The sequence below is a fragment of the Cydia splendana genome, chromosome 6, assembly GCF_910591565.1.
Source record: "Cydia splendana chromosome 6, ilCydSple1.2, whole genome shotgun sequence".
In the NCBI taxonomy this organism is placed as follows: domain Eukaryota; kingdom Metazoa; phylum Arthropoda; class Insecta; order Lepidoptera; family Tortricidae; genus Cydia; species Cydia splendana.
Window position 1 is genome coordinate 24044279 of NC_085965.1, and position 21518 is coordinate 24065796.

The 21518-nt window shown below is 39.4% G+C and overlaps 2 protein-coding genes across 2 annotated transcripts in view; one reads left to right on the forward strand and one right to left on the reverse strand.

Moving 5' to 3' along the window:
• LOC134791772 (uncharacterized) overlaps positions 1–21518 on the forward strand; it is a 329980-nt gene extending 308462 nt beyond the window's left edge. The window contains exon 3 of the mRNA XM_063762927.1: positions 21500–21518. The gene's annotated coding sequence lies outside the window, so the exon portion shown is untranslated. The remainder of the gene's footprint in view (positions 1–21499) is intronic.
• On the reverse strand, positions 9757–11176 carry LOC134791919 (uncharacterized). Its single transcript, XM_063763037.1, has one exon. It carries the CDS (start codon positions 10882–10884, stop codon positions 9757–9759), a length of 1128 nt encoding a protein of 375 aa, XP_063619107.1. The 5' UTR covers positions 10885–11176.

Sequence of the window (21518 nt, forward strand, 5' to 3'; positions counted from 1 at the left end):
TTAATATTTCCTTAGTATAGTGAGAAAAACTCATACTTTCTAGGGTCTATGTGCTCAAAAATGGGAACGACACAAAACGGAGTATTTTCAGCGCAGCATTTAAAAATACGCACTTAGAGGCCAATTCGAACGTATACTCGTACACTAATATCCGAATGACACCCAACTGATATCATTCAGTTATAGTGCATCTCGCTCGTATTGTCCGCACTAGTATTGGCGCGGACGAGATGCACGATAACTAAAATATGATTAAAATATTATTCTATGTCAGTGTAGGTATAGGTACAGTCACCTGCAATAGTATGTTACACTTCGAAGGCAGCAAAAATATGTGACACGCTCTTATGGCCCTACAAATAAGATCGTGTCAGATATTATTACGGTCTTTGTTGTGTAACATATTATTGCAAGTGACTGTACTTACTGTTAGTTATACCCGGCTGAAATTTCAGTTTGGTAATAAAATGGAGAGGTTATAATATAATGTACCTACCCTAAAGCAATAAAAAGGCGTGCCTAACTTTCTGGATAGAAATTTCCATTAGAGTTCAGACATATCTTTCAAGAGTAGCGGAAGTCCGGGCATAGTGAACACCTTAAGCTTTGACTTGACATAACAGAAAAATTTAACAAGGAAGAAATGAAAAAAGTGTCAATAATGAGTCTTTATTTAATAAACTTTTAATTTAAAACAACACTAGCCTCCAATGTTTAATAATTGCTGCAATTTTGAACAAAACGTAAAAAAAGATATTTTATTCGCTTTGCCCAGGGTGCCGGGCAAAGTGAAACAGGCCTCCGGGCAAAGCAAATTTTTTTTTTTTTTTTTTTTTTTTTTTTTTTTTTTTTTTTTTTTTTTTTTTCAGCCTACTTTGGTGTCCCACTGCTGGGCAAAGGCCTCCCCTCGTTTTCTCCACTCGACCCTGTCATCGGCATTTTCCCACCATTTGGGGTAGAATGCGTCCAAGTCGTCCCGCCATCTCCTTTTCGGCAAATATCAGTTAAATATCTTTTAAGCAAATATCACTCATAAAATCTTAGTGAACTTAATAACTAAGTGAAAATGAATCAATATAAGAATAAGATCATTTCAATAATATTAATTAGAAAAAGCTGTCACAAGTAACTTTTGATATATTTTCACTAATTTCAAAAGCATAAGTCTTCACGGCATCTCTGAAGACATTTTAACACAGCGAATCCACGTTTTGATAGCCATTTCTATGACGTCTGTTAGCCAGGAGCCATGATCGATCTTTTTTTTGATATTTATATACCATCTGTAACAAAATATTATCATAAAAAAATTTACCTAATAAATTCAAAGTGAACACGCTATCCGTTTTGCCCGATCCACTTTGCCCATTCAGTCAGTTAAAGAAATTAAGAATTAAAAAAAAAAAACCGTTGGATTGTTTTAAAAGAAATGCGTTGTAAAAGGAAGATACTTTAATAAGCAATAGAAGCATCTTGAAATAAAATTCGAGATAATTACTTTGACAAAATAACATACAATGTACTTACCTTCCAAAATCGAATATTTTGCACTAAAAACACATTTTGACTCGTCACTGACGACGCTCGCAGCGACCGCTCCGTGTGAGGCTTGCCGCTCATAGAGCGAAGGATCCTGAACATCACATAGGCGCGTGGTGCGACAAAGTCGAATAGTTTAGGATTGGGAGGCCGAATTCGCTTTGCCTGGGGTGTTCGCTTATCCGACCTTCCCCTAGGTAGATTGCAACCACAACCGCTTTTTGGTTGACAATAAATGTAGGGAACATTTTATTGTCAACCAAAAGAAATGTAACCCCATACAGACTTATTAAGCGTTTCTTCCGGCGACAATATTATACCCGACACGACACGGGGCATATCCGCCGTGCACAGATAACCGCAACTAGATCATGTATTAGCCGAGTGCGCGACTTGCACGTACACCTGGCAGCTGTAGGATAAAATGACCACAGCTGTACAGTCGACGACAAAGGAGTAAGGTGCAAAAATGTAAACAGTCGACTGTTCATTGACATAAATCAAGTAAGCAGTATGACAATATTGACTTATACAATCGAATGAAATACATAATTGTTTCGCATAGAATAGTTACAATTCTCAAAATTATACTACCTATATAATATGGATATACCTAGTTGAAATTTCCTGAGGTGATTTTTTGGGCTCAAGCCCACTGTTATCAAAAGCTATTGTTTTTTGTGCATCGCGGTAGCTACCGAATCTCTCATTAATGACAAATCAAGGCAATCTTAACGTTCAATTTATAAGATTAATATTTATTGGACAGCTTTTTGTTGTCTCCGAATATTTTTACCAGAATATGAATGCGCGGTCGGTCATCCTATATTACCTACCTACCCAAAAGTTTATCTCCAAATACTGTTTCATGAATTTGAACCAAGTACAAGTAGAACGCTAAAATTGTCATTTAAACGGGCTTGATATTTCTCTCTGATGTCAAATTTAGTAGCCACCAAGGTGCACAAAATAAACAAAAAAATATTTAATTAAAAATAAACGGAATAATGCCTTTTGTTTTACATTTGTTTGCCTTTAGGGTTTTAGCCGAAAAATTCATCTCAAAAAATTTCAACTATAACTGTGGGATTCTGTAGTTTAAAATGTTCTGGGAAAAAAACAGCCAAACTTGATAACAAACGCCGACGATGGATTGTCTGTAGTCTTCAGTTGCTTCATAATGCACTATCTATGAGAGGTAGTCTTTACCGACATGATATTTTATTGGCGACATTACTGAAATGGGAGATAAAACATATTAGCGCCCTTTTTACGCGCTGGCGCTTGTTTTATAAAGCGTCCGATTTTGCGCGACGATGGGGCCATTTGGACGAAGTTTTCTTGATCGCTCCTGTAATGGTTACAACGGGTTTTATAGTACGATCATGGTGAAGTAATATGTTTTTACCGTCTGGAAAAGCTGGTCGAGATTACCTTTTAAAGGTCTTCGAAATCAATTGAATTTTTCCATCGCCATCAATATTTTTTTTTAATTAATGTTTGTTAAGTAGTACCTCACTTTCTGGTATAGATCTGATTTAGCTGTAGAGTATTTCCTGAATTTCGATGACAATGCTTATTATGCTAACATGGCGCTGATCTGCTGATGCAGTCGGCAGGGTAGCAAGCGGAACTCCTGGATGGAAAAACACAAAGATACATACAGTTTTCATAAGAGTTTGCATAAGAGACATAGAGTTTAAGGTCATTACAAAGATCTCGAGAAGTAGCAATAAAAGTGTGTGTCACAAACAATATTTTTGACTGTCACTTGTCTTTCTCATAACCGCGTGAAAGCCCAATTTAGACGATGCGAGAACTCGCATACGAGTTTCATTACAATGCTGTTTTTGATCGGTCGCTTGAAGTGTACGTAACCAACAGTCCCCAATGTAACTAAAATCGCGTAATTGTTCGCGCGCCGTCTAAATCAGCCCTAAGCGTCTATGTGTGTTCCCAACCCTAAAAACATTTTGAATGATGTCAGCTAGGTACGTAAAAAACCGTGCGGGATCAGAACGCAATCGCGCGAAGTGCGAGCGAGCGGAGGGTTTACAAAGCAAAGGCGCTAACAAAGTTGCTCATTACCTAAAAGCCTGCTGCGGCCGCTTTGTTCTGGAATTAATCACGCGTTTGTCCGATTGAAGCTTTGTTAGATACATACTACTATTTACTATGTTTTATGCAACGCAGAGGCGCTATGCATACAGTGGCGTTATTTTGTTATTTTTTAGTATTTGTTGTTATAGCGGCAACAGAAATACTGTGAAAATTTCAACGGTGACAGCCATACAGACGGACAGACAGACGGACAGACAGATGGACAGACAGACGGACAAACAGACGGACAGACAGACGGACAGACGGACGGACAGACAAATAGACGGACAGACAGACGGACAGACAGAAGGACAGACAGACGGACAGACAGACGAACAGACAGACGGACAGACCGACGGACAGACAGACGGACACACAGACAGATGGACAGACAGACGGACAGTCGAGTCTTAGTAATAGGGTCCCGTTTTGACCCTTTGGGTAACGGATACCCAACAAGCTTCAAAATAAAGCGCTACAGATTTTGCAAAAGGCGTAGATGTCATGACGAACTTCCACAATATTGGTCTCAAGCGAGTGACAGGGGTTGGGCGTATTGTTCCACACAAATGGGTATTTATCTGACACTTTGACTGTTGAATAAATATAATGCTCAAGTTGGCAGAGACAATTAATTGTTGCTTAGATGTTGGAAAATTGATGTTTTGTTTTCATTACAGCCATTTGTCGATAAGAATAGATTTAATGTTGGTTACAAACGTGAAGATGCTAGAGAGTTGTCGTGGGTAGAATTCTTGTTCTTAAACGAGGCTGCCAGCAAATTTATCAATTTTTGATTAAAAAAAAATGGCTTCCAGATTTTACGATGATTTCGCCAATGGCAAACGTCACAGAGCGCGACACGAACGACACGTCGTAGAGCTGAACCCGTAGTGTTAATTTCATTGTATAGCGTGACGAGCGTTAGCGTTTGCGTCATGTCTATATTTTTGTATGGGATTTTGAACAGCGCGCCAAGCGGGACGTTTAGGAAACTCGAAATCGCAAACAGAATAACACAACGCAAACGCGTACGTCATACGTACGTCTACGTGTACTAAACATTACGTAAGTACTTAACGTTTGCAGACGTTCCTGTACGGTTACCATCAGTTTGTCACTGACATAAACGCCGTCGAGAACGTAATTTACTTTCTATACATCTCGCTCGCACTCGCATATTAGTGCAAACGGGATGTATAGAAAGTAAATTACGTTCTCGACGGCGTTTATTTTATTATTATTATTTTATTTAATAAAAATACAGTTATTCTTAAAAATAGGCATAGCCCCGCAAAACTCAACAATGAGTTTGACTGTGGGGTCATCAGTCTCTAGTTGTTAACTTAATAACTTATAAAATTGTATGTACTTATTTAGAGTTTCATGTCAGTTATTTGTGTCAGTGACAAACTGATGGTAACAGTACTGCTTAATACAAAATTAAATTACCACAGTTACATCACAAAACTCGCCTTAAACTGACATATCTCGCTAAACCACTATTCTTCAATAGATCACACCCGTCATAACCTGACAAAGTATGGCGTCGTCAAACTAAGTCCAAAAGACATCCGCGTAAGCTCCAATAAGCGTATCACGTCAATCCTTCCATGCTCTGAGATCCTTCCTTAAATCATATTTGGAGACACATTCGAACCAAAGAATAATGTCAATTTGATCTCAGCTTGTTATAATATTTTTCACCTCAGCAGCTCGAACAAGGGTACTTTGCTTCTTAAAAACAGTGAGCAAAATGCGATTTTGCTCACTGAGTCATTTTGTCTCACTCAGTGAGCAAAATCGCATTTTGCTCACTGAGTTGTCTCATTCAGTGAGCAAAATGCGATTTTGCTCACTGAGTGAGACAAAATGACATTCAAGTGACCTTTATAGTCAAATGTCATTTCAACATGCGGGGTCTAATACAAGTTCGATACTTGGGTTCTATTACCTCTGTCCCTCTAGGTATGTTCTCACTGCTTAGGGTGAAAAATTTTGTGTACTACACGAGATCAAAGTTATTTACATCTCGTGCGCTTTTGAATCCCTTACTACGCTCAAGATTCTAAATTAGATTCACGAGCGTAGCGAGCTATTATAGAATCTTTCGCTTGCACGGGACTCAAAATAAGCACTCGAAGAAATATCAAACTTTGATCTCTTGTTGTACAAATAACTATTCCCTTGCATCCTGTTCGTGACTTCGTATTTGTAGTGTGTTTGGTACTGGCATGCATTCTCAAACCTCCACCGGTAAACAGCTGCCAGACACCTGTATCCAGTAACTAAGGATCTCAGATGTAGTGCATAATTTTTTAGATAGATAGATAGATAAATCATTTATTTGACAGCTGCAATGACACACAATATAAATTTAAACATATCATAACAGAAAAAAAAAACAATAATTATTACACTAACAAAGAAAATTGAGTTACAAAGAAAATAACATAGAAATGAGTAGGTACAAAAGTAAAATTTTATAAAAGTAGGTAGGTACAAACTGTGTGCGTTGCAGCAGGACAAAAGGGTCACGGCTCAGTGATATGCTTCGCTCTTTCGAGCAAAGCACTGATTTTCTGCCGGAACCCAGGTCACAACAAATATTATATTTATGTAGAAGTATTTACGTACGTCGAAAACAATCGTACAGTGTAAGTGTGATATGTGCATGTCGTGTGATAATTTTTTGATGAAATACTTAGATAGTAGGTAAAATTGACCCGTGTGTACTGTGTGACGTCTCCCAGTTGTGTGACACCAGCCTCACCATGTTATATCCTAAAATCTGCAACCAAATAGCCGAATGGAATCCCAGCGGTTTGTTTTTCAAGGAGAAGTTTTTTAAAGTGGGTTTTAAATGTTTTTTGGATTTAAGTTGTCTTAAAGGCGGAGGGATATCATTCCAGCATTTGGTCGCGAGATAACGGAAACAACCGGTAAAGGCAATCGTCCTATGAGGGTGTACTTCTAAAATGCAACGTCGAGTAGATCTTGTGGCGTGTCGGTTGTGAAAAGAAGAAATATTTATTTTAGAGAATAGATATTCGGGTGACTTGCAATTTATAACGCCAAAGAGAAGACAAGCAAGATGTAAATGTCTACGTGATGCCATATTCAGAGTCGAAGATTTGTTTAAAAACGGTGTGATATGGCTCCTTGGAGGAACTTTGTAGCAATATCGATAACACGCGTTTTGAACTCGTTGTATTAGTCGACGAGTCTTTTGTTGCAGACGAGGCCCGTACACCAGATCGCCGTAGTTCAACTTAGACAATACGAGCGATTCGCATAATGTCAAGCGAACTTTTTCATCTAGAAGGTTTCTTACTTGATACAATACTTTCAATCTAAAGAAACATGATTTGGCTAGCTCCGCTATGTGCTTTTCAAACCTTAACTGGTTGTCTATTATTATACCCAGGTTTCTGGCCTCCTCTACTCGCTCTATTAATGAGCCTCTAATATTTAGTTGAGGGCTACCATCTAAGATTCGAGAAATTTGAGTTTTACTACCCAAAATCATAAACTTTGACTTAATAGGGTTTAGCAACAGACTGTTTTGTTCAGCCCAAGCGGAGATACTTTCGAGGTCTTCATTAATTTTATTAATTGAGTCAGGAAAGTCACAAGGACGGGCCGTGTAGTACATCTGAACATCATCCGCATACAAGTGATATTGACAATGCTCAATAATGTTAACGATGTCAGCGCTATATATAATAAACAGTAAGGGCCCGAGAATGGAGCCTTGTGGGACTCCGCGATTTAGGGGTCTAGAGTCAGACACCAACAAAGTGCCGTCGTTTTTAGCAATTTTAACTGACTGCATACGCCCAGCAAGGTAACTTCTAAACCACGAGAGTGACCCTAAATCTACACCGTAATAAATTAACTTAGATAGAAGCAAGTCAATATTTATGCAGTCGAACGCACGAGAAAAATCCAACAACACTAAGCAAGTACCCTTGCCTGAGTCTAGGCCATAAATAATATTGTCAAGAACGTCAATAAGGGCAGTTACAGTCCCCATACCCCTACGAAATCCTGACTGTAATTGAGGTAGGATATTATTGGTTTCTACATACTTATATAACTGCTCATAAACAGCTTTTTCTAATATTTTCGAAAGAAAAGGTAAAATACTTATAGGCCGAAGATCTTTGAGCTCAGTAGGGTTATCCACCTTTGGCAGAGGTGTAACTATGGCAGATTTCCACAATGATGGCACTTCACCAGTCAAAATAGAGTGATTAATTATGGCTGTTAATACTGACAAAGTACGAGGAAGAGTAAGAAGCACCATATCTCTACTGATTCCGTCCACGCCAATTGCATTGGTGGTAACAGACATTATATATTTTCCCACTTGACCCTCTTCGACAGGTTTTAAGCTAAAAACAGAATTACTGAAGCGATTTTGTTCAAATGTCAACATGGTGGACAAAGAAACCCCATCACAACCAGGCACATTCAAAAAACTATCATTAATTACATTTGGATTATTGAAGTGATCAGGAAGCCGGTCACGAGTATTATCTGTCAAAACATTGTTTTTAATATTTTTCCAGAGTGTTTTCGGATCTTTGTATTTTGAATTGATATGGTGATTGTAGTAACTTTTTTTTTCATTAAATATACTTTGTTTTACCAATTTCTTTAATTCATTGTAATATTGTTTATGACTTTCCGTTTTAGACTTCCTGTATGCTGAATAAGCCTCGTTACGCTTTCTTATCATAATTTTAATAGTGTCTGTAATCCAGGGCAACGAATGGCTATGCCTAACAGTGACAGATTTAAATGGAGCATGTGAGTCATATAACGACAACAATAGGATATTAAAAGCCTCAACCATATGTTCAACAGATTCAAATGCCAACACTGACTCCCAATTAATAGCATGCAGATCCCTATTAAATTCCGCCATGTTAATATCCTTAATGGGCCTATAGGTAAACGTCTTAGGCATTATTTTGGGTCGTTTTGTTGGCAAAGTAATTGTTACCATGGCATGACCAAGAGAACCTGTTATATTAGAAACGCATACATCGGTAACAGGTGCGTTGGTACACACAACATCAAGGAGTGTCTCATTGCCTACAGAAAAGTGAGTTGGTACCTTCACCACTTGTTGTAAGCTCAAGTAGTTAAGAAAACAAGTAAATTTTGTGGCATTACTGCTTGTAGCCTCAAGCATGTTGATATTAAAGTCTCCAAGCAAAACAACATAATCGTGTTTAGAGAAAAATGTTATGGATTCTGTTAGGGCATCTAAAAACGTATCTACATTAATCCAGTTAGGACGATACGCCGTACCTATTATATAACTCCTACCGTTAATTGAGACCGATAACCACAATTGTTCAATATTAGCAACAGGGTGGGTAGATCGGCGCGCGCGCACGCTAGTTCTAATGTAGAAACCTACCCCGCCACCGCGGCCTCGGCGCATTCCAGTCGGTCGCGGGGCGTTAATGAATTTATATCCGGGGACGAGCGGTGCGCGTTTTTCCTGGCCCTGTCTGATCCATGATTCATTGATCGCGACAATATCAGCGTCAAATCTATCCATCGCAATTAAAAAATCATCCTGTCCAGTTGCCAGTGAACCCGCGTTAAAAAGACCTAATTTGAGGTATTTAGTTTTAGTGGGCACTATGACTCGTATTATCTAATATTGTTTTGTAAGTTAATTCATGTGGTAATTGACAACGCGGCCGTATAACCTCAAACACTGATGTAAGTTTACTCGTATTACTGAGGAAAGTGTTTAAAAGAGTGATGATATTTGTGTGTTCAAAAGAAAGAGTGTTGTAAAGTGAATTGTATGTGTTGACGTAATAAAAACAAAAGTGTATAGTGTACGGTTTCTGATGTCCCACGATCGTAGCTGCTACAACGCACTCCAGTGACAAATTCAATAGCAGTCTGTTCTTATAATCAAAACAATAACAGTTATAAATTGAAAAAAATTTGTAGAAAACCGACAAAAATAAAAAATAGCAAACGAAATAGCGACGTAGATTGTGTACTTTAAAAGCATTATTTAATGTGAAACAAAGTTTTTTATAGTCTAAAAGGATTAGCACCAAGATAAGTTCATATATACCATCAAATATCAAGTGTACCAAAAACACGGCTCAAATCCAGTTCCGTTCGAATTCGGTGTCGCGGTGATTCCGTACCTGGACGTTGGCGCACGTAAATCCTACCATCGCGGGTCCATACATATCGCCAGCCGTAGTGTTCCTTGAGCTGCCGCGCCTTCTGGAACAGCCGTCGGTTGACGAAGGTGAGCCGCTCGTTGACGTAGAAGCGGCAGTCGGGGCCCGGCAGGCCGGTGCCCTCCGTGGTCGCCCCGCGGCGGACCCTCGCCGCCTGCAGCAGCCGGTCGCGCACGGCGCGGCGCGCCAGCCTCACCACCAGCAGTCGCGGGCGGGCCGGCTGGCCCTGGGTGCCCTCGTCTAGTCGCGGCGCCCGCCCTACGCGAGTCGCATCAACGATGTCGTGTTCCGACAGTGTAACACCGAGTTTCTGACCCAAGGTAGCTACTATATGCAATGTATTTTCCCCACTCTGTTCCGGTACGTTCGATATCTCGACATCATTGAGTAACATATCCTGGTCACGATCGTTTAACTCTAATCTTAACTGGGCTACGGTGTCCGCCAGTGAAGCCTCAGTGTTCTCGCCTACACTAACACTTGTGGTATTACTCTCTAGAGCTTCAACACGGGTACATAAATTGTCGATGCGCCCATCACATGCGTCAATTTTTGTTGTCAGGGTGGCTACCGTTACGCGAAGAGCCTGGATGTGCTGGCTCATCGCCCGCATTTCTTCCCGAAACAAACGAAGTTCGGCTACCAGCTGTTGAATGTCGGAGGCCCCATTCATGTCGAGCCTAGTGGTGTCGTTCAAACGCTGGTTGTCCGTGTACGACACATCCATGACCGAGTTGTCATGCTCGTTGGACACTGCCCCGCAAGGGCGTGCGGCTCCCCTATGCATGTTTACATTGTCACTGATGCCGCGCAGCGGCGTATTCGTATTATCCAACTTAGGTTCGGCACTTTTGCACTCAACACACTTCCATGAATACCTTTGCGCGGGTCCCATAAAATTAAGGAATTCCTCAGTGTAATTAGTGCAGTGGAGACAATACGATTTTTGGCAGTTATGGCAGTTTAAAAATCTGCCATCGGTTACCTTGTTGAAGCACCCAGCACAGTCCGCCATTGTAAATTGTGTTTAATGTGTGGGTGATAAGGTGTAATTTCTAGTGGCAGTCACTGACACACTGCTAATGCGCGTGCGCAGACTCTCACAGCTGATTCGTTGACAGCCGGTCAGCTGACCCGCGCAATGGATGTCCGGTTAGGCGACTGCACTTCGATTTTACACTGATATTGCTAACCACACAGTAACGTTAACGCACTAAAAACTATTATTTTTGTTTCTAACTGATAGTAGCTATTTAATTTTACACAGTTTGCGTTTATAAATCAACTTTTTACCAGATTTTTAGGCCAATATTACAGTTATACATATGGCCCTTTAAACTTTTGACATACGCACGAAAAGTGCTATTTTACTCACTGGTGCGGGAAAATAGGACCATTATGTACTGTAAAATATTTTATTTGCTAACAATCAGTCATTCTCGTTACAAAAAGTACTGAGGTAGACTGAAGTAGCATGACAAATAAGAATGTTTCCGAGAAAATACGATGGAAAATAATTATGCACTACATCTGAGATCCTTACTTACTGGATACAGGTGTATGGCAGTTGTTTACCGGTGGACGTTAGAGAATGCAAGTCAGTACCAAACACACTACAAATACGAAGTCACGAACAGGATGCAAGGAAAAATGTTATAACAAGCTGAGATCAACTTTATTATTATGCACTACATCCTGTAAATACGCTCTGAGTCAAATCAATAACAGTTTTTTAAATTCGAATACCACTTCTGAACGCTTTTATCACAAGTACCTACTTTGTAACTCCGAACCGCTTTCATTGTTGCAGGTTATGTTGAAAATGGAAGATTAAGTTTGAGTTCACAATCTTACGTTTATTCTAACTTTATGGCTGTTTAATTTAAAGGTTTGTGTTGAGAAACAACAATGTATTTAAAGTATAAAATAAACGAATGTTAATAAGATACTCGGAACCGTATCGTTGAGCTGAGTGTGTAGACCTCACCGTAATAACCCGTTTTTATTGTAACCGCGTGTATAGTTAAAACCAGTTGGCCGTATTGCCTCAGAACAATTAGTCAAAACTGTCTAATTTTCACTAAGACATTTTGCGAAACCTAGTTACCTACTGAAAATCCCAGTTAAAACTAATTATGATCAACGCCCTACGAAATACTAGTTTTAAATTGGGAAAACGCTTTTTCACTAAAAACTGGTTTTTACGGTAACACAGATAGCAAGAGTTTCTAGAAACTACATAGAGACTACAGGTGCTGCATATGAAATCTGGAGTTTATGCAAATCGAAATGGCATGATATCGGATAGTAGAAAGAAATAATATGCTGAGATAGATTGCTGACTTCACTGATAATTGAGATAATATATACTATAATCTGAAATAGATGTCATACGGTAAAGAAAAGTGGCCAAGTCCACCGGTGGCGGAGGCCGTAATCGAACCGGCAGACGCCGCGAACCACGATCTCCGTGTTGTCTCTCTGTCGCACTTGTAAATTCCTACGTAAGCGTGACAGGGAGGCAAAACGTCGAACGTGGTTCGGGGTAGGCCCTCTAACCACTAGACCACCCGGCCACGGCCAGTCTTCTGGTAAGGCCGCCGAATTCATATGCAGCACCTGTCTTCAATAATTCGATCCTAGAATACATAAACAAAGATTTAAACCGAATACCGAAAAACAAAGAGCCGCAACGAGCCGTATCTTCCTCCAATAAAAAATATCTTCATTATTGGCGATACATTGTTTATTTGTTCGTAAAAAAGCGTGTTCACACGACACTGCTCGCGTGTGAAATTGCTTTATTTTGTCCCGAGGCGTAATGAGAGCAAGAAAATCATGGCAAATGAGGACATCCTGTACGTTTAGGACAAGTTTACCGTTTTGCGCATCGAAAAACAAAAATACAGCGAAGACCAACCTTAAAACTATAGTTATAAGAGTTCTGAGGCATTTTGTGAAGTGTTGAAGTAATGTGGGAAATGCGTGTGTTCGAAATTCGTGTGATTTTTCTTTGTTAGGTTCGAAAACGCGTGTGCGTGCGGTAATTCGGGGTGTTGTGTTAACATCTGGAATTTTGGGGGATTATCTCTGATTTTTTCGCGATTGACAGCTAATTTAGGTGTAGCAGCGTTTGACGTGGAAGTATTTTAAATTGTATGCTGTATTTTTAATACCTTAATAATTTAATGTACCAAACTATATGTTAAAATGTTGCAAATCGATTTTAACCTAAGTACCTACTTCTAATAGCTGCATCATTTTTTGCAATTTTAAACCAAATTAAAAACGACGATTACACGTAGCTCGAAAATGAGTGCTTTAATGCTTAAAATTTGTGAGAAAAATGTGACCATTATTTACTTTAGGTACACGATCATGAATTTATATTAGTTATATTGCTGTATTATTATATATTCTAGATCAATCTGTCAATTTGCTCCAAGTGGCCAGACCGCATGAATCACGAGCCAGCTGACTCAGCCCCATAACTACGTAATCAAGAATATTAATTGCCGGTTCACTGGGAAATGCACTCAGGAATATGAACCTGCAATAACCATACATAATGTTAGTGACACTAGAAGCGGTATTACCTATTTTTTGATTGGGGAAAAAACAGATACCTACAGGCCAATAATATTTACAGGCAAACTTACTAAATGGTAGATAAATATAGCCTACATCCTAAGATAAGTCCCACTAACAGGTATGACAATAGTTAATTGCACAAACGGGTCTACCGCGATATAATTTCATTGTTTTTACCTTTAATTCCGACGTTTCAGCTGAGTTGCACCAGCTGTGGTCGCGGTAGACCCGTTTGTGCAATTAAATATGTGTACAAAACGCGAGAGTTCAAAGTGTTATATGACAATAGTTTTAGGATAGCATTGTGATCGGAGCTAAATAAACAGACTTATACTATACTTATACTAAAACTTATAAAATATGTTATACCGTAAAACGGGGTGAGTAGGTTTCGCGGGGAGAGGTGGGTAATGAATGGGGAGAGAAGGTTTGAGAGGGGGGTGAGAAGGGATTTTAAGGCTACTGCTACAAAAATAATGTATTCCAATTTAAAATGGAGCTATAGTAATTAATACGCATAATAAAAAAAAATCAATCCAACAATCTTCCAAAATCACCTTTGTATGAAAACCCCTCTCACCCCAAATACGAGGCACTACGGGGTGAGGTGGGTTTTCCTCTTTATCGTCAAAGTTATGAAATGGAACTACCCAAAATAAAATAAAAACTAAAATACAAACGTCCGGAACACTTATTATATACTTACACCATTCAGTTTTCATATGTAAAAATAAAATGTTATCGAGGTTTGAATTTCAGTTTTGACCCTACTCACCCCATTTTACGGTACATAGTTTTGGTATGATTTGATGCTTCGTGGTCAAGCAAGATGCACTGCGAGTCGTGTTAAGATCGTATTGTAACAACATCAAAAATAAATCAAATAAAATAAATAAATAATTTATCCTATATACCTACGTCCCACTGCTGGGCACAGACCTCCTCTCAAGCACGAGAGGGTTTAGGCTATAGTCCCCACGCTAGCCCAATGTGGGATGGGGACTTCACATACACCTTTGAATTTCTTCGCGGATGTATGCAGGCTTCCTCACGATCCTCACGAAGAGGTAACCGACAGATTTATTTTCGCATTTAACAAATACACTTAATCGATGCTCTACCGTACCGATAGAAATTCACCTGAACCGGTAATGACCTACTTTCATTAAGCAACATTGCGCGAAATATATCTACAAAGGGACCGCCATCATTTAGAATAAGGCCGTATCGTTAACATCTCAGAACGATAAAGGAACGGAGAATCTCTGCTGAAAAACTTTTCTTTGGACGTAGACTTCCTCATATAGACTTTGCATACAATTAGAGACACTAGAAGCGGTATTGAAGTTATAAAATCTGTAATGATTTTGATATTGATATGGTTTGACGAGTGTGACGTTATTGGTTGAAGAATTGTCACTTTTGACACTGACAGATCGGTATCGTATCGCTGTGACATCATAAGCATTGTTTGAATTGAGTCTGTTTCACTTCCACAATGGAGTTCCATTAGCAGTCGGGTAAAATAATACTAAAACGTCACATGCTCCGTCTAGTGGTAAGTGGTCTGTAAGTGGGTGAATTCTTTAGCAATAAAACCTCAAGAAGCTTTGCCGAGCTTGGGCCGCTATGGGCCGCTTGAGGAATAAGGAGTCCTTTACATTTATGAAGGCTGAGGAAACTCCACGGCTTCTATTCAACATTTCATCATATTGTGTACAATATAAATGCTATAGGCAGATCTGTCAGTGTCATTTCTTCAACCAAAAACGTCACTTTATACACTGATAGATCAGATCAATATAATAACCTAATATAATAACCTGTTATTAAAATCAGGATACGCCTGCTCCTCATTGAAAGGGGTTTCTAGTGCTAATTTGCAAGGGCCATTAAATAATAGTTCTAGGTACAGAAGACTCACTCTCTAACAAAACGCGTCTGTTACGATCAGCACAGATATGGCCGCTAGGTGGCGACAGCGCCACGCGCGGCTTATGGCTAGCCATCAAAATTGGTGTGGAACGGATGTACTTTTAGCTACCTGTAGCAAAGCGATGAAATCGCGGAGTGAGCCACGCCTGCCAGGAGTCCCTTTTAAAGAAACAGGGGCCTATGGCATAATAAAATACAAGCTAATAATACTATTAGTGATTTAACACACAAAATCACTAATAGTATTATTAGCTTGTATTTTATTATGCAATAGGCCCCAGGTTGAATTACTAGTTAGGTACCCTGTATCTTGAATTCAAGGATAAATCAAGGAAATATTTAAACTGTAAATACCTAAATCAACGAAATACCTATATAAAGGTGAATAACAACTGGATCAATGTATATGACACCGTAAGACTGTGAACCCGTTAGTTTATAATCTAACGTAGGTTAGGTTAGGTTAGATTGTAATCTCCCTACCGTCAGTTTATAATTTAACTAGCGATATTATAAACTGACGAGTGTTTACAATTTTACGGTGACATATATAAACGTAGCATCTTGTAAAGCACTCACCACAATTAGCAAACTAATTACAAAGGCTTCGAACAAAGTAAGCAAAGTAAACAAAGCAGTACCTACAAAGTTCGAACTTGGGTGTAATGTATCGCGCGGAAGTTCGCGGGCAAACTATTTAACTGTCTATCCGATAAGCGCCGAAGTCATATGGCTTGTATGGTAATATGGTTGCAGGTTACGCGACTCCGTAGGCCCACTTGCACCATCCCACTAACCCGGGGTTAAGCGGGTTAACCGTCAACCCAGTGTCAAATTGTACTGGTAACCATGGTAACTCCAGGTTTAACCGGTTAACCCCGGGTTAGTGGGATGGTGCAAGTGGGCCTTAGTATAATATCAACGGCTTGATTTCTTATTTCAAACAATCTTTTAGAGTTAGACCAAGAAACGTCTGCAGCGATTTTGATAGCCCACGCAGTGCAAGTGTTATTTATACGTCATAATTTCATAGAAGTTTGACGTTTAAAATGACACTTGCACTGCGTGGGCTATCAAAATTGCTGCAGACGTTTCTTGGTCTAACTATAGATAAGGTAAACGTACTGGTGCTCGACGCGCTCGACGGAGGTGACAGCAAGGTGTCATCTATTGGGCATTAGCATGTCGAGCACTAGTACGTTTACCTTACCTAAATATCTCTTTTTTACCGTTAACTAGATATATCTTTTTAAGTTAAGGGTAGAACTAAATAAACAAATTATGAAAGTAAATCCCGTCTTGATAACACGAACAGGTATAGGTTACCTAGTGCGGGGGTCGGCAAACTTCTAACAAGAAGAGCCCACTGTCCACTGCAGTAGAAATCGCCAGTTTAGGGAAGTTCTAAGAGTCTCAAATGTTGTTTTAAGTGGTGTAACAACTCTCAAGGGTTGGTGACTTAGATAGCCGCAATTGTAGCTCCAAAGAGCCACATGCGGCTCGCGAGCCGCGGGTTGCTGACCCCTGACCTAGTGTGCCTAGGTAGGTGCTAAAAATAAAAGGCAGACTGTATTGCGGAAGCTAGCCTTTCCCCCTCTATTTTTGAAGGGTAGCCTGAAACGTTTAGTCTAAATCAAGCAAGAATTTGACAGTTGCAGAAGTGTAACAAACACAGCCACTAAATCGTCAACTAATGTTTAGTTTTAGGTGCGGCTATTAAAATGAAATATTTAATTATTAAAAAGACTAGTATGACCTATATGTAGATACGTATCAATAGGTATTTCGATCCCAGCAACTTGTTTTGAGGATGCCAATGAAAAGGTGTTTTACCCTACGGTCCCACGACACCATTAAATCGTTTTATCGCCGTGAGGTAGCTAATCACTAATGTATTGTGCTTTCAACGCTGAGATATATTGTGTAGGCTCCCGTATGGGTAGTTAGATTGGATAGGCTGGAGAAAATCTATGGCCCTAGTGAAAAGGGTACAAGTCTCGGGCAGCGCAGGTGTAAAAGGGTGTAAGTAAGTTCCATAAAACAACAATGGAGCTGCCATTAACAGGCGTTCCCCTCTGTCGAAAATAGGCGGCCAATGGTCAACCATATGTATGGACTGACGTTTATCTGACATGACGTACCTATACATTTGATGTGCCCCTCCCCCGCAAAAAACGGCAGACTATTTTGTACCGAAAATTTTAGACATGGCGTCTCCGTTGGTTATATCCTCTAAGCATAAAACACTTATTTATTTATTTTTATTTATTTTAATCTTTATTGCACAATACATGAAGGTACAAATGGCGGACTTAATGCCTTAAGCCATTCTCTACCAGTCAACCAATGGGTTAAACCAGAAAGATTAAGTAGGTGCAGTGTCTTTTAAAGTAAATAAATGCTGGTGGGATATCCTTGTTCGAAAATGTGTTCAATAATTATAACATACTAACAACTTCTGCCTGCAACTTTTTATGTGTGGAATAATGATGATGATTGATAAAAACTGTTCTTTGACCCGTGAATATGTAACAGACATACAGACAGCGTTACTTGCGTATTATAATATTAATATACCTACATTAAGGGTTTTGTAGTGATTTCTACAATCAAGCGCTAAAAAAAATTAAAAAAAAAGCGCTGGTGGCCTAGCGGTAAGAGCGTGCGACTTGCAATCTGCAGGTCGCGGGTTCAAACCCCGGCTTGTACCAATGAGTTTTTCGGAACTTATGTACGAAATATCATTTGATATTTACCAGTCGCTTTTCGGTGAAGGAAAACATCGTGAGGAAACCGGACTAATCCCAATAAGGCCTAGTTTACCCTCTGGGTTGGAAGGTCAGATGGCCGTCGCTTTCGTAAAAACTAGTGCCTATGCCAATTCTTGGGATTAGTTGTCAAGCGGACCCCAGGCTCCCATGAGCCGTGGCAAAATGCCGGGATAACGCGAGGAAGAAGAAGAGTGATTTTGATGAAGAAATATCCGTGCTACAGATGTACCTAGTGCATAATAATATTTTCAATCGTAGGTACTTTCACGGAAACGTACGAACGTGTCTTGCTATTTCAATCAGTCTCGGTACAAAAAGTACTGACGTTGACTGAAGTAGCATGACAAATACTTGCAAATACATACTAACGTTTTCGACAAAATACGATACATAACAATTTTGCACTACATCTGTAATATCTCAATACTTCAGTGCAACCGTCGATATTTTAGATGATTCTGATGGGATCCACAGAAACCAATCTAAGCTTCAGTTGGAAATATTTTATATACCAATACCCATGTTATAGGACTTATAGGAAAATTACAATTCACGCTTTCGTCCAGAATTGGAATTGCATATCCATGTTAATGCGATTTGCACAGGGAGCGGCCTTCCAATTAAAAAATATGATACAGATTTGATATTAGTCTCACAGGTCAATTTGAACGTACGCTGATATCAAAATGACATCGAGCTGAAGTTATTCGTCAGTTATCGTGCATTTTGCGCTACACATAAGTATATATAATTATTTAATAAAATCATCATCGTCATTCAGCCTATATACGTCCCACTGCTGGGCACAGGCCTCCTCTCACTCGCAAGAGGGCTTGGGCTATAGTCCCCACGCTGGCCCAATGCGGATTGGGGACTTCACATACACCTTTGAATTTCTTCGCGGATGTATGCAGGTTTCCTCACGATGTTTTCCTTCACCGAAAAGCAAATGGTAAATATTAAATGATATTTCGTACATAAGTTCCGAAAAACTCATTGGTACGAGCCAGGATTTGAACCCGCGACCTCCGGATTGAAAGTCGGATGTCATATCCACTCGGCCACCACCGCTTTCATAAAATACAGAGGTAGGACTTAATAACTTATAGTAGGTAATTAATTACTACAATATTATATATATTAGGGTAGTGTTTTTTTTAACATACTTGTCCGTACATGTATTGGCTCGTGGTGTGAGACGCACGGGCGAATTAACAGGAATACAAGCGAAATGCACCTGCGAATGATAAAAAAATAATAACAAAATGTACGTTCGATTAGGCCTTTGTTAACGAAGGTTAGAATTAGCTGCCACTGTCAAAACTTCCACGTTTGAACCCTTCTCACGAACTGGCCGCAGGGCCGCTATTGATGAGGATCAAATGTGAGGTGGGAAAGTGGGTTTAATCAATTTGCTAATTTTAAGAATGCCTGGAGGAACTTTTGACCACGAGGGAACATAATGAAGGGTAACTTTCCTATCCAATTTAATACCTATAAAATATAATATATCTGCATTAAAAAGTTCGCATTTAAACAAGAAAAATAAAAAATTAAAATAAATTCCGTCAAATCAGGGAACTATAGTCCTTAAGTATAACTATGCTCCAGTTTTTAATGTTGATTCTACGAGCTTTTATAATTTGCTAATCGTTACATTTATTTTGGAGCTTAGATACACTAATGCTCTTTCTATATTAGGATATACTCAACATAATTTAATTTTGAAAAATACTTATACATATTTTACTGGAACTTGAATTTGGGCCATAGTTGTAAGTTGTGGACTAAAATTACCTGATTTTACGGTATTGCCTTTTTTTGACGCAGGTACCTTAAAATCAAATGAAAATCTTTATTTCAGACACTAATGGCCCATACATAAATACCTTAAAACTAGCATACATATTATATAAAAATATATTTTAAAACTAAACTTTAAAAAACTAAACACTACATATCACATTATGGCTGCGATGCATTACGCAACCCCGCAGTGTCAGGGAGCCGGCCGCGGAACCGCCGAAACTTGACACCCTTCGGCCAAAACCCTAGAAATCACATTTCCTAGAGCCTAGGAATCATAGGCTTAAGCTATGCTGAAAAATCAAATTAAAATATAATAAGACAAATAAGAAAATCTTATTTTACACGTGGCCCGAAAATTTTCCAATAAAATTGTGATCTTCAAATCTACAATATTTAATCTGTTTTAAATTTACCTCGAAAAGGTACAATCGTAATATCGTTTAGCAGTTCAAATATTACGGAAAGCAATTCCACAGTACTTAGCATTGTAGCCGTAACCGCCAGGAAAATACAAGTTTGAAATTTTGAATTTAGACACTGTCCCGCGGGCATACGGTACATAATTGAATGAGTTTTTCAATGGCTGTTACGACTTATCGGGACAGTGTTTCATGGAGTCAGACGAGTAATTAAGTTACAACAAGAAGCGCCATTCGGAGTTTTAAAATCTGTTAATTTTTTTTTAATCCGCAACGCAGGTTTCGTCCGGTGGCTCCAAATGCAAATCAGTAACATGCTTCGTCTCAAACATACCAAGGATGATATCCGCAACGTCATTATAAAATCTAAGTTAAACAATATAAGCGTCACGAATCGTACCTGGCTCAAATGTCCCCATTACGCTGGCAGCTTTACCGCGCTGAATGGCCAATGAGATCTGTTGGCCTAGGTACGATCCGGACCGGGGGTCGCACCCCCTGTCCCTCAGCCGCCGACCCAAATCCCTCACAAAGTCCCTAGCCTCCACAGCCCGAGGTCCTGCAGTCTCGACTGCAACTGGGACAAAGTCGTAACTACATGTAGGTAGTATATAGACTTCTCGTGACAAAACTTGTGGGCTAGTGAGTGATGATCCAGTGTCGCGGGTTCAGTCACGGCCGCAGTGAATTTTTACATCTGTCTCGGGCGTTTTTAATTTAATGCCTTAGCTTAGTAGCATCGTTTGCAGACGTTTCTGCTTATTACAAAATTAAAAACATATAATTATCGAACCTGCTCATGCTCATAGAATTTCATAAATAATCATATCAGTTAAGAGACGAGACCGCGAAAACAGAATGACATACGAAAGCATTTGTGCGTTGAAATAAAGGACACCCCTCGATCGCACTACGCGTGCGCTCAATCTACTCGTAGAAGTACGAGCGAGATGCCCGAGCGAATGATGTCAAAAAGAGATCCAATTGACATCAATTGGAAGTTCGAATCAGCCTCAAGATTTTCGTTTAAACTCGAGAAATTCAGCGCTACTTTTTGTTTACGGATTTCATTGTTATTATAATTTGTGTTCAATATTGAGCTTAGTCGAGGCTTTTGACTTTAA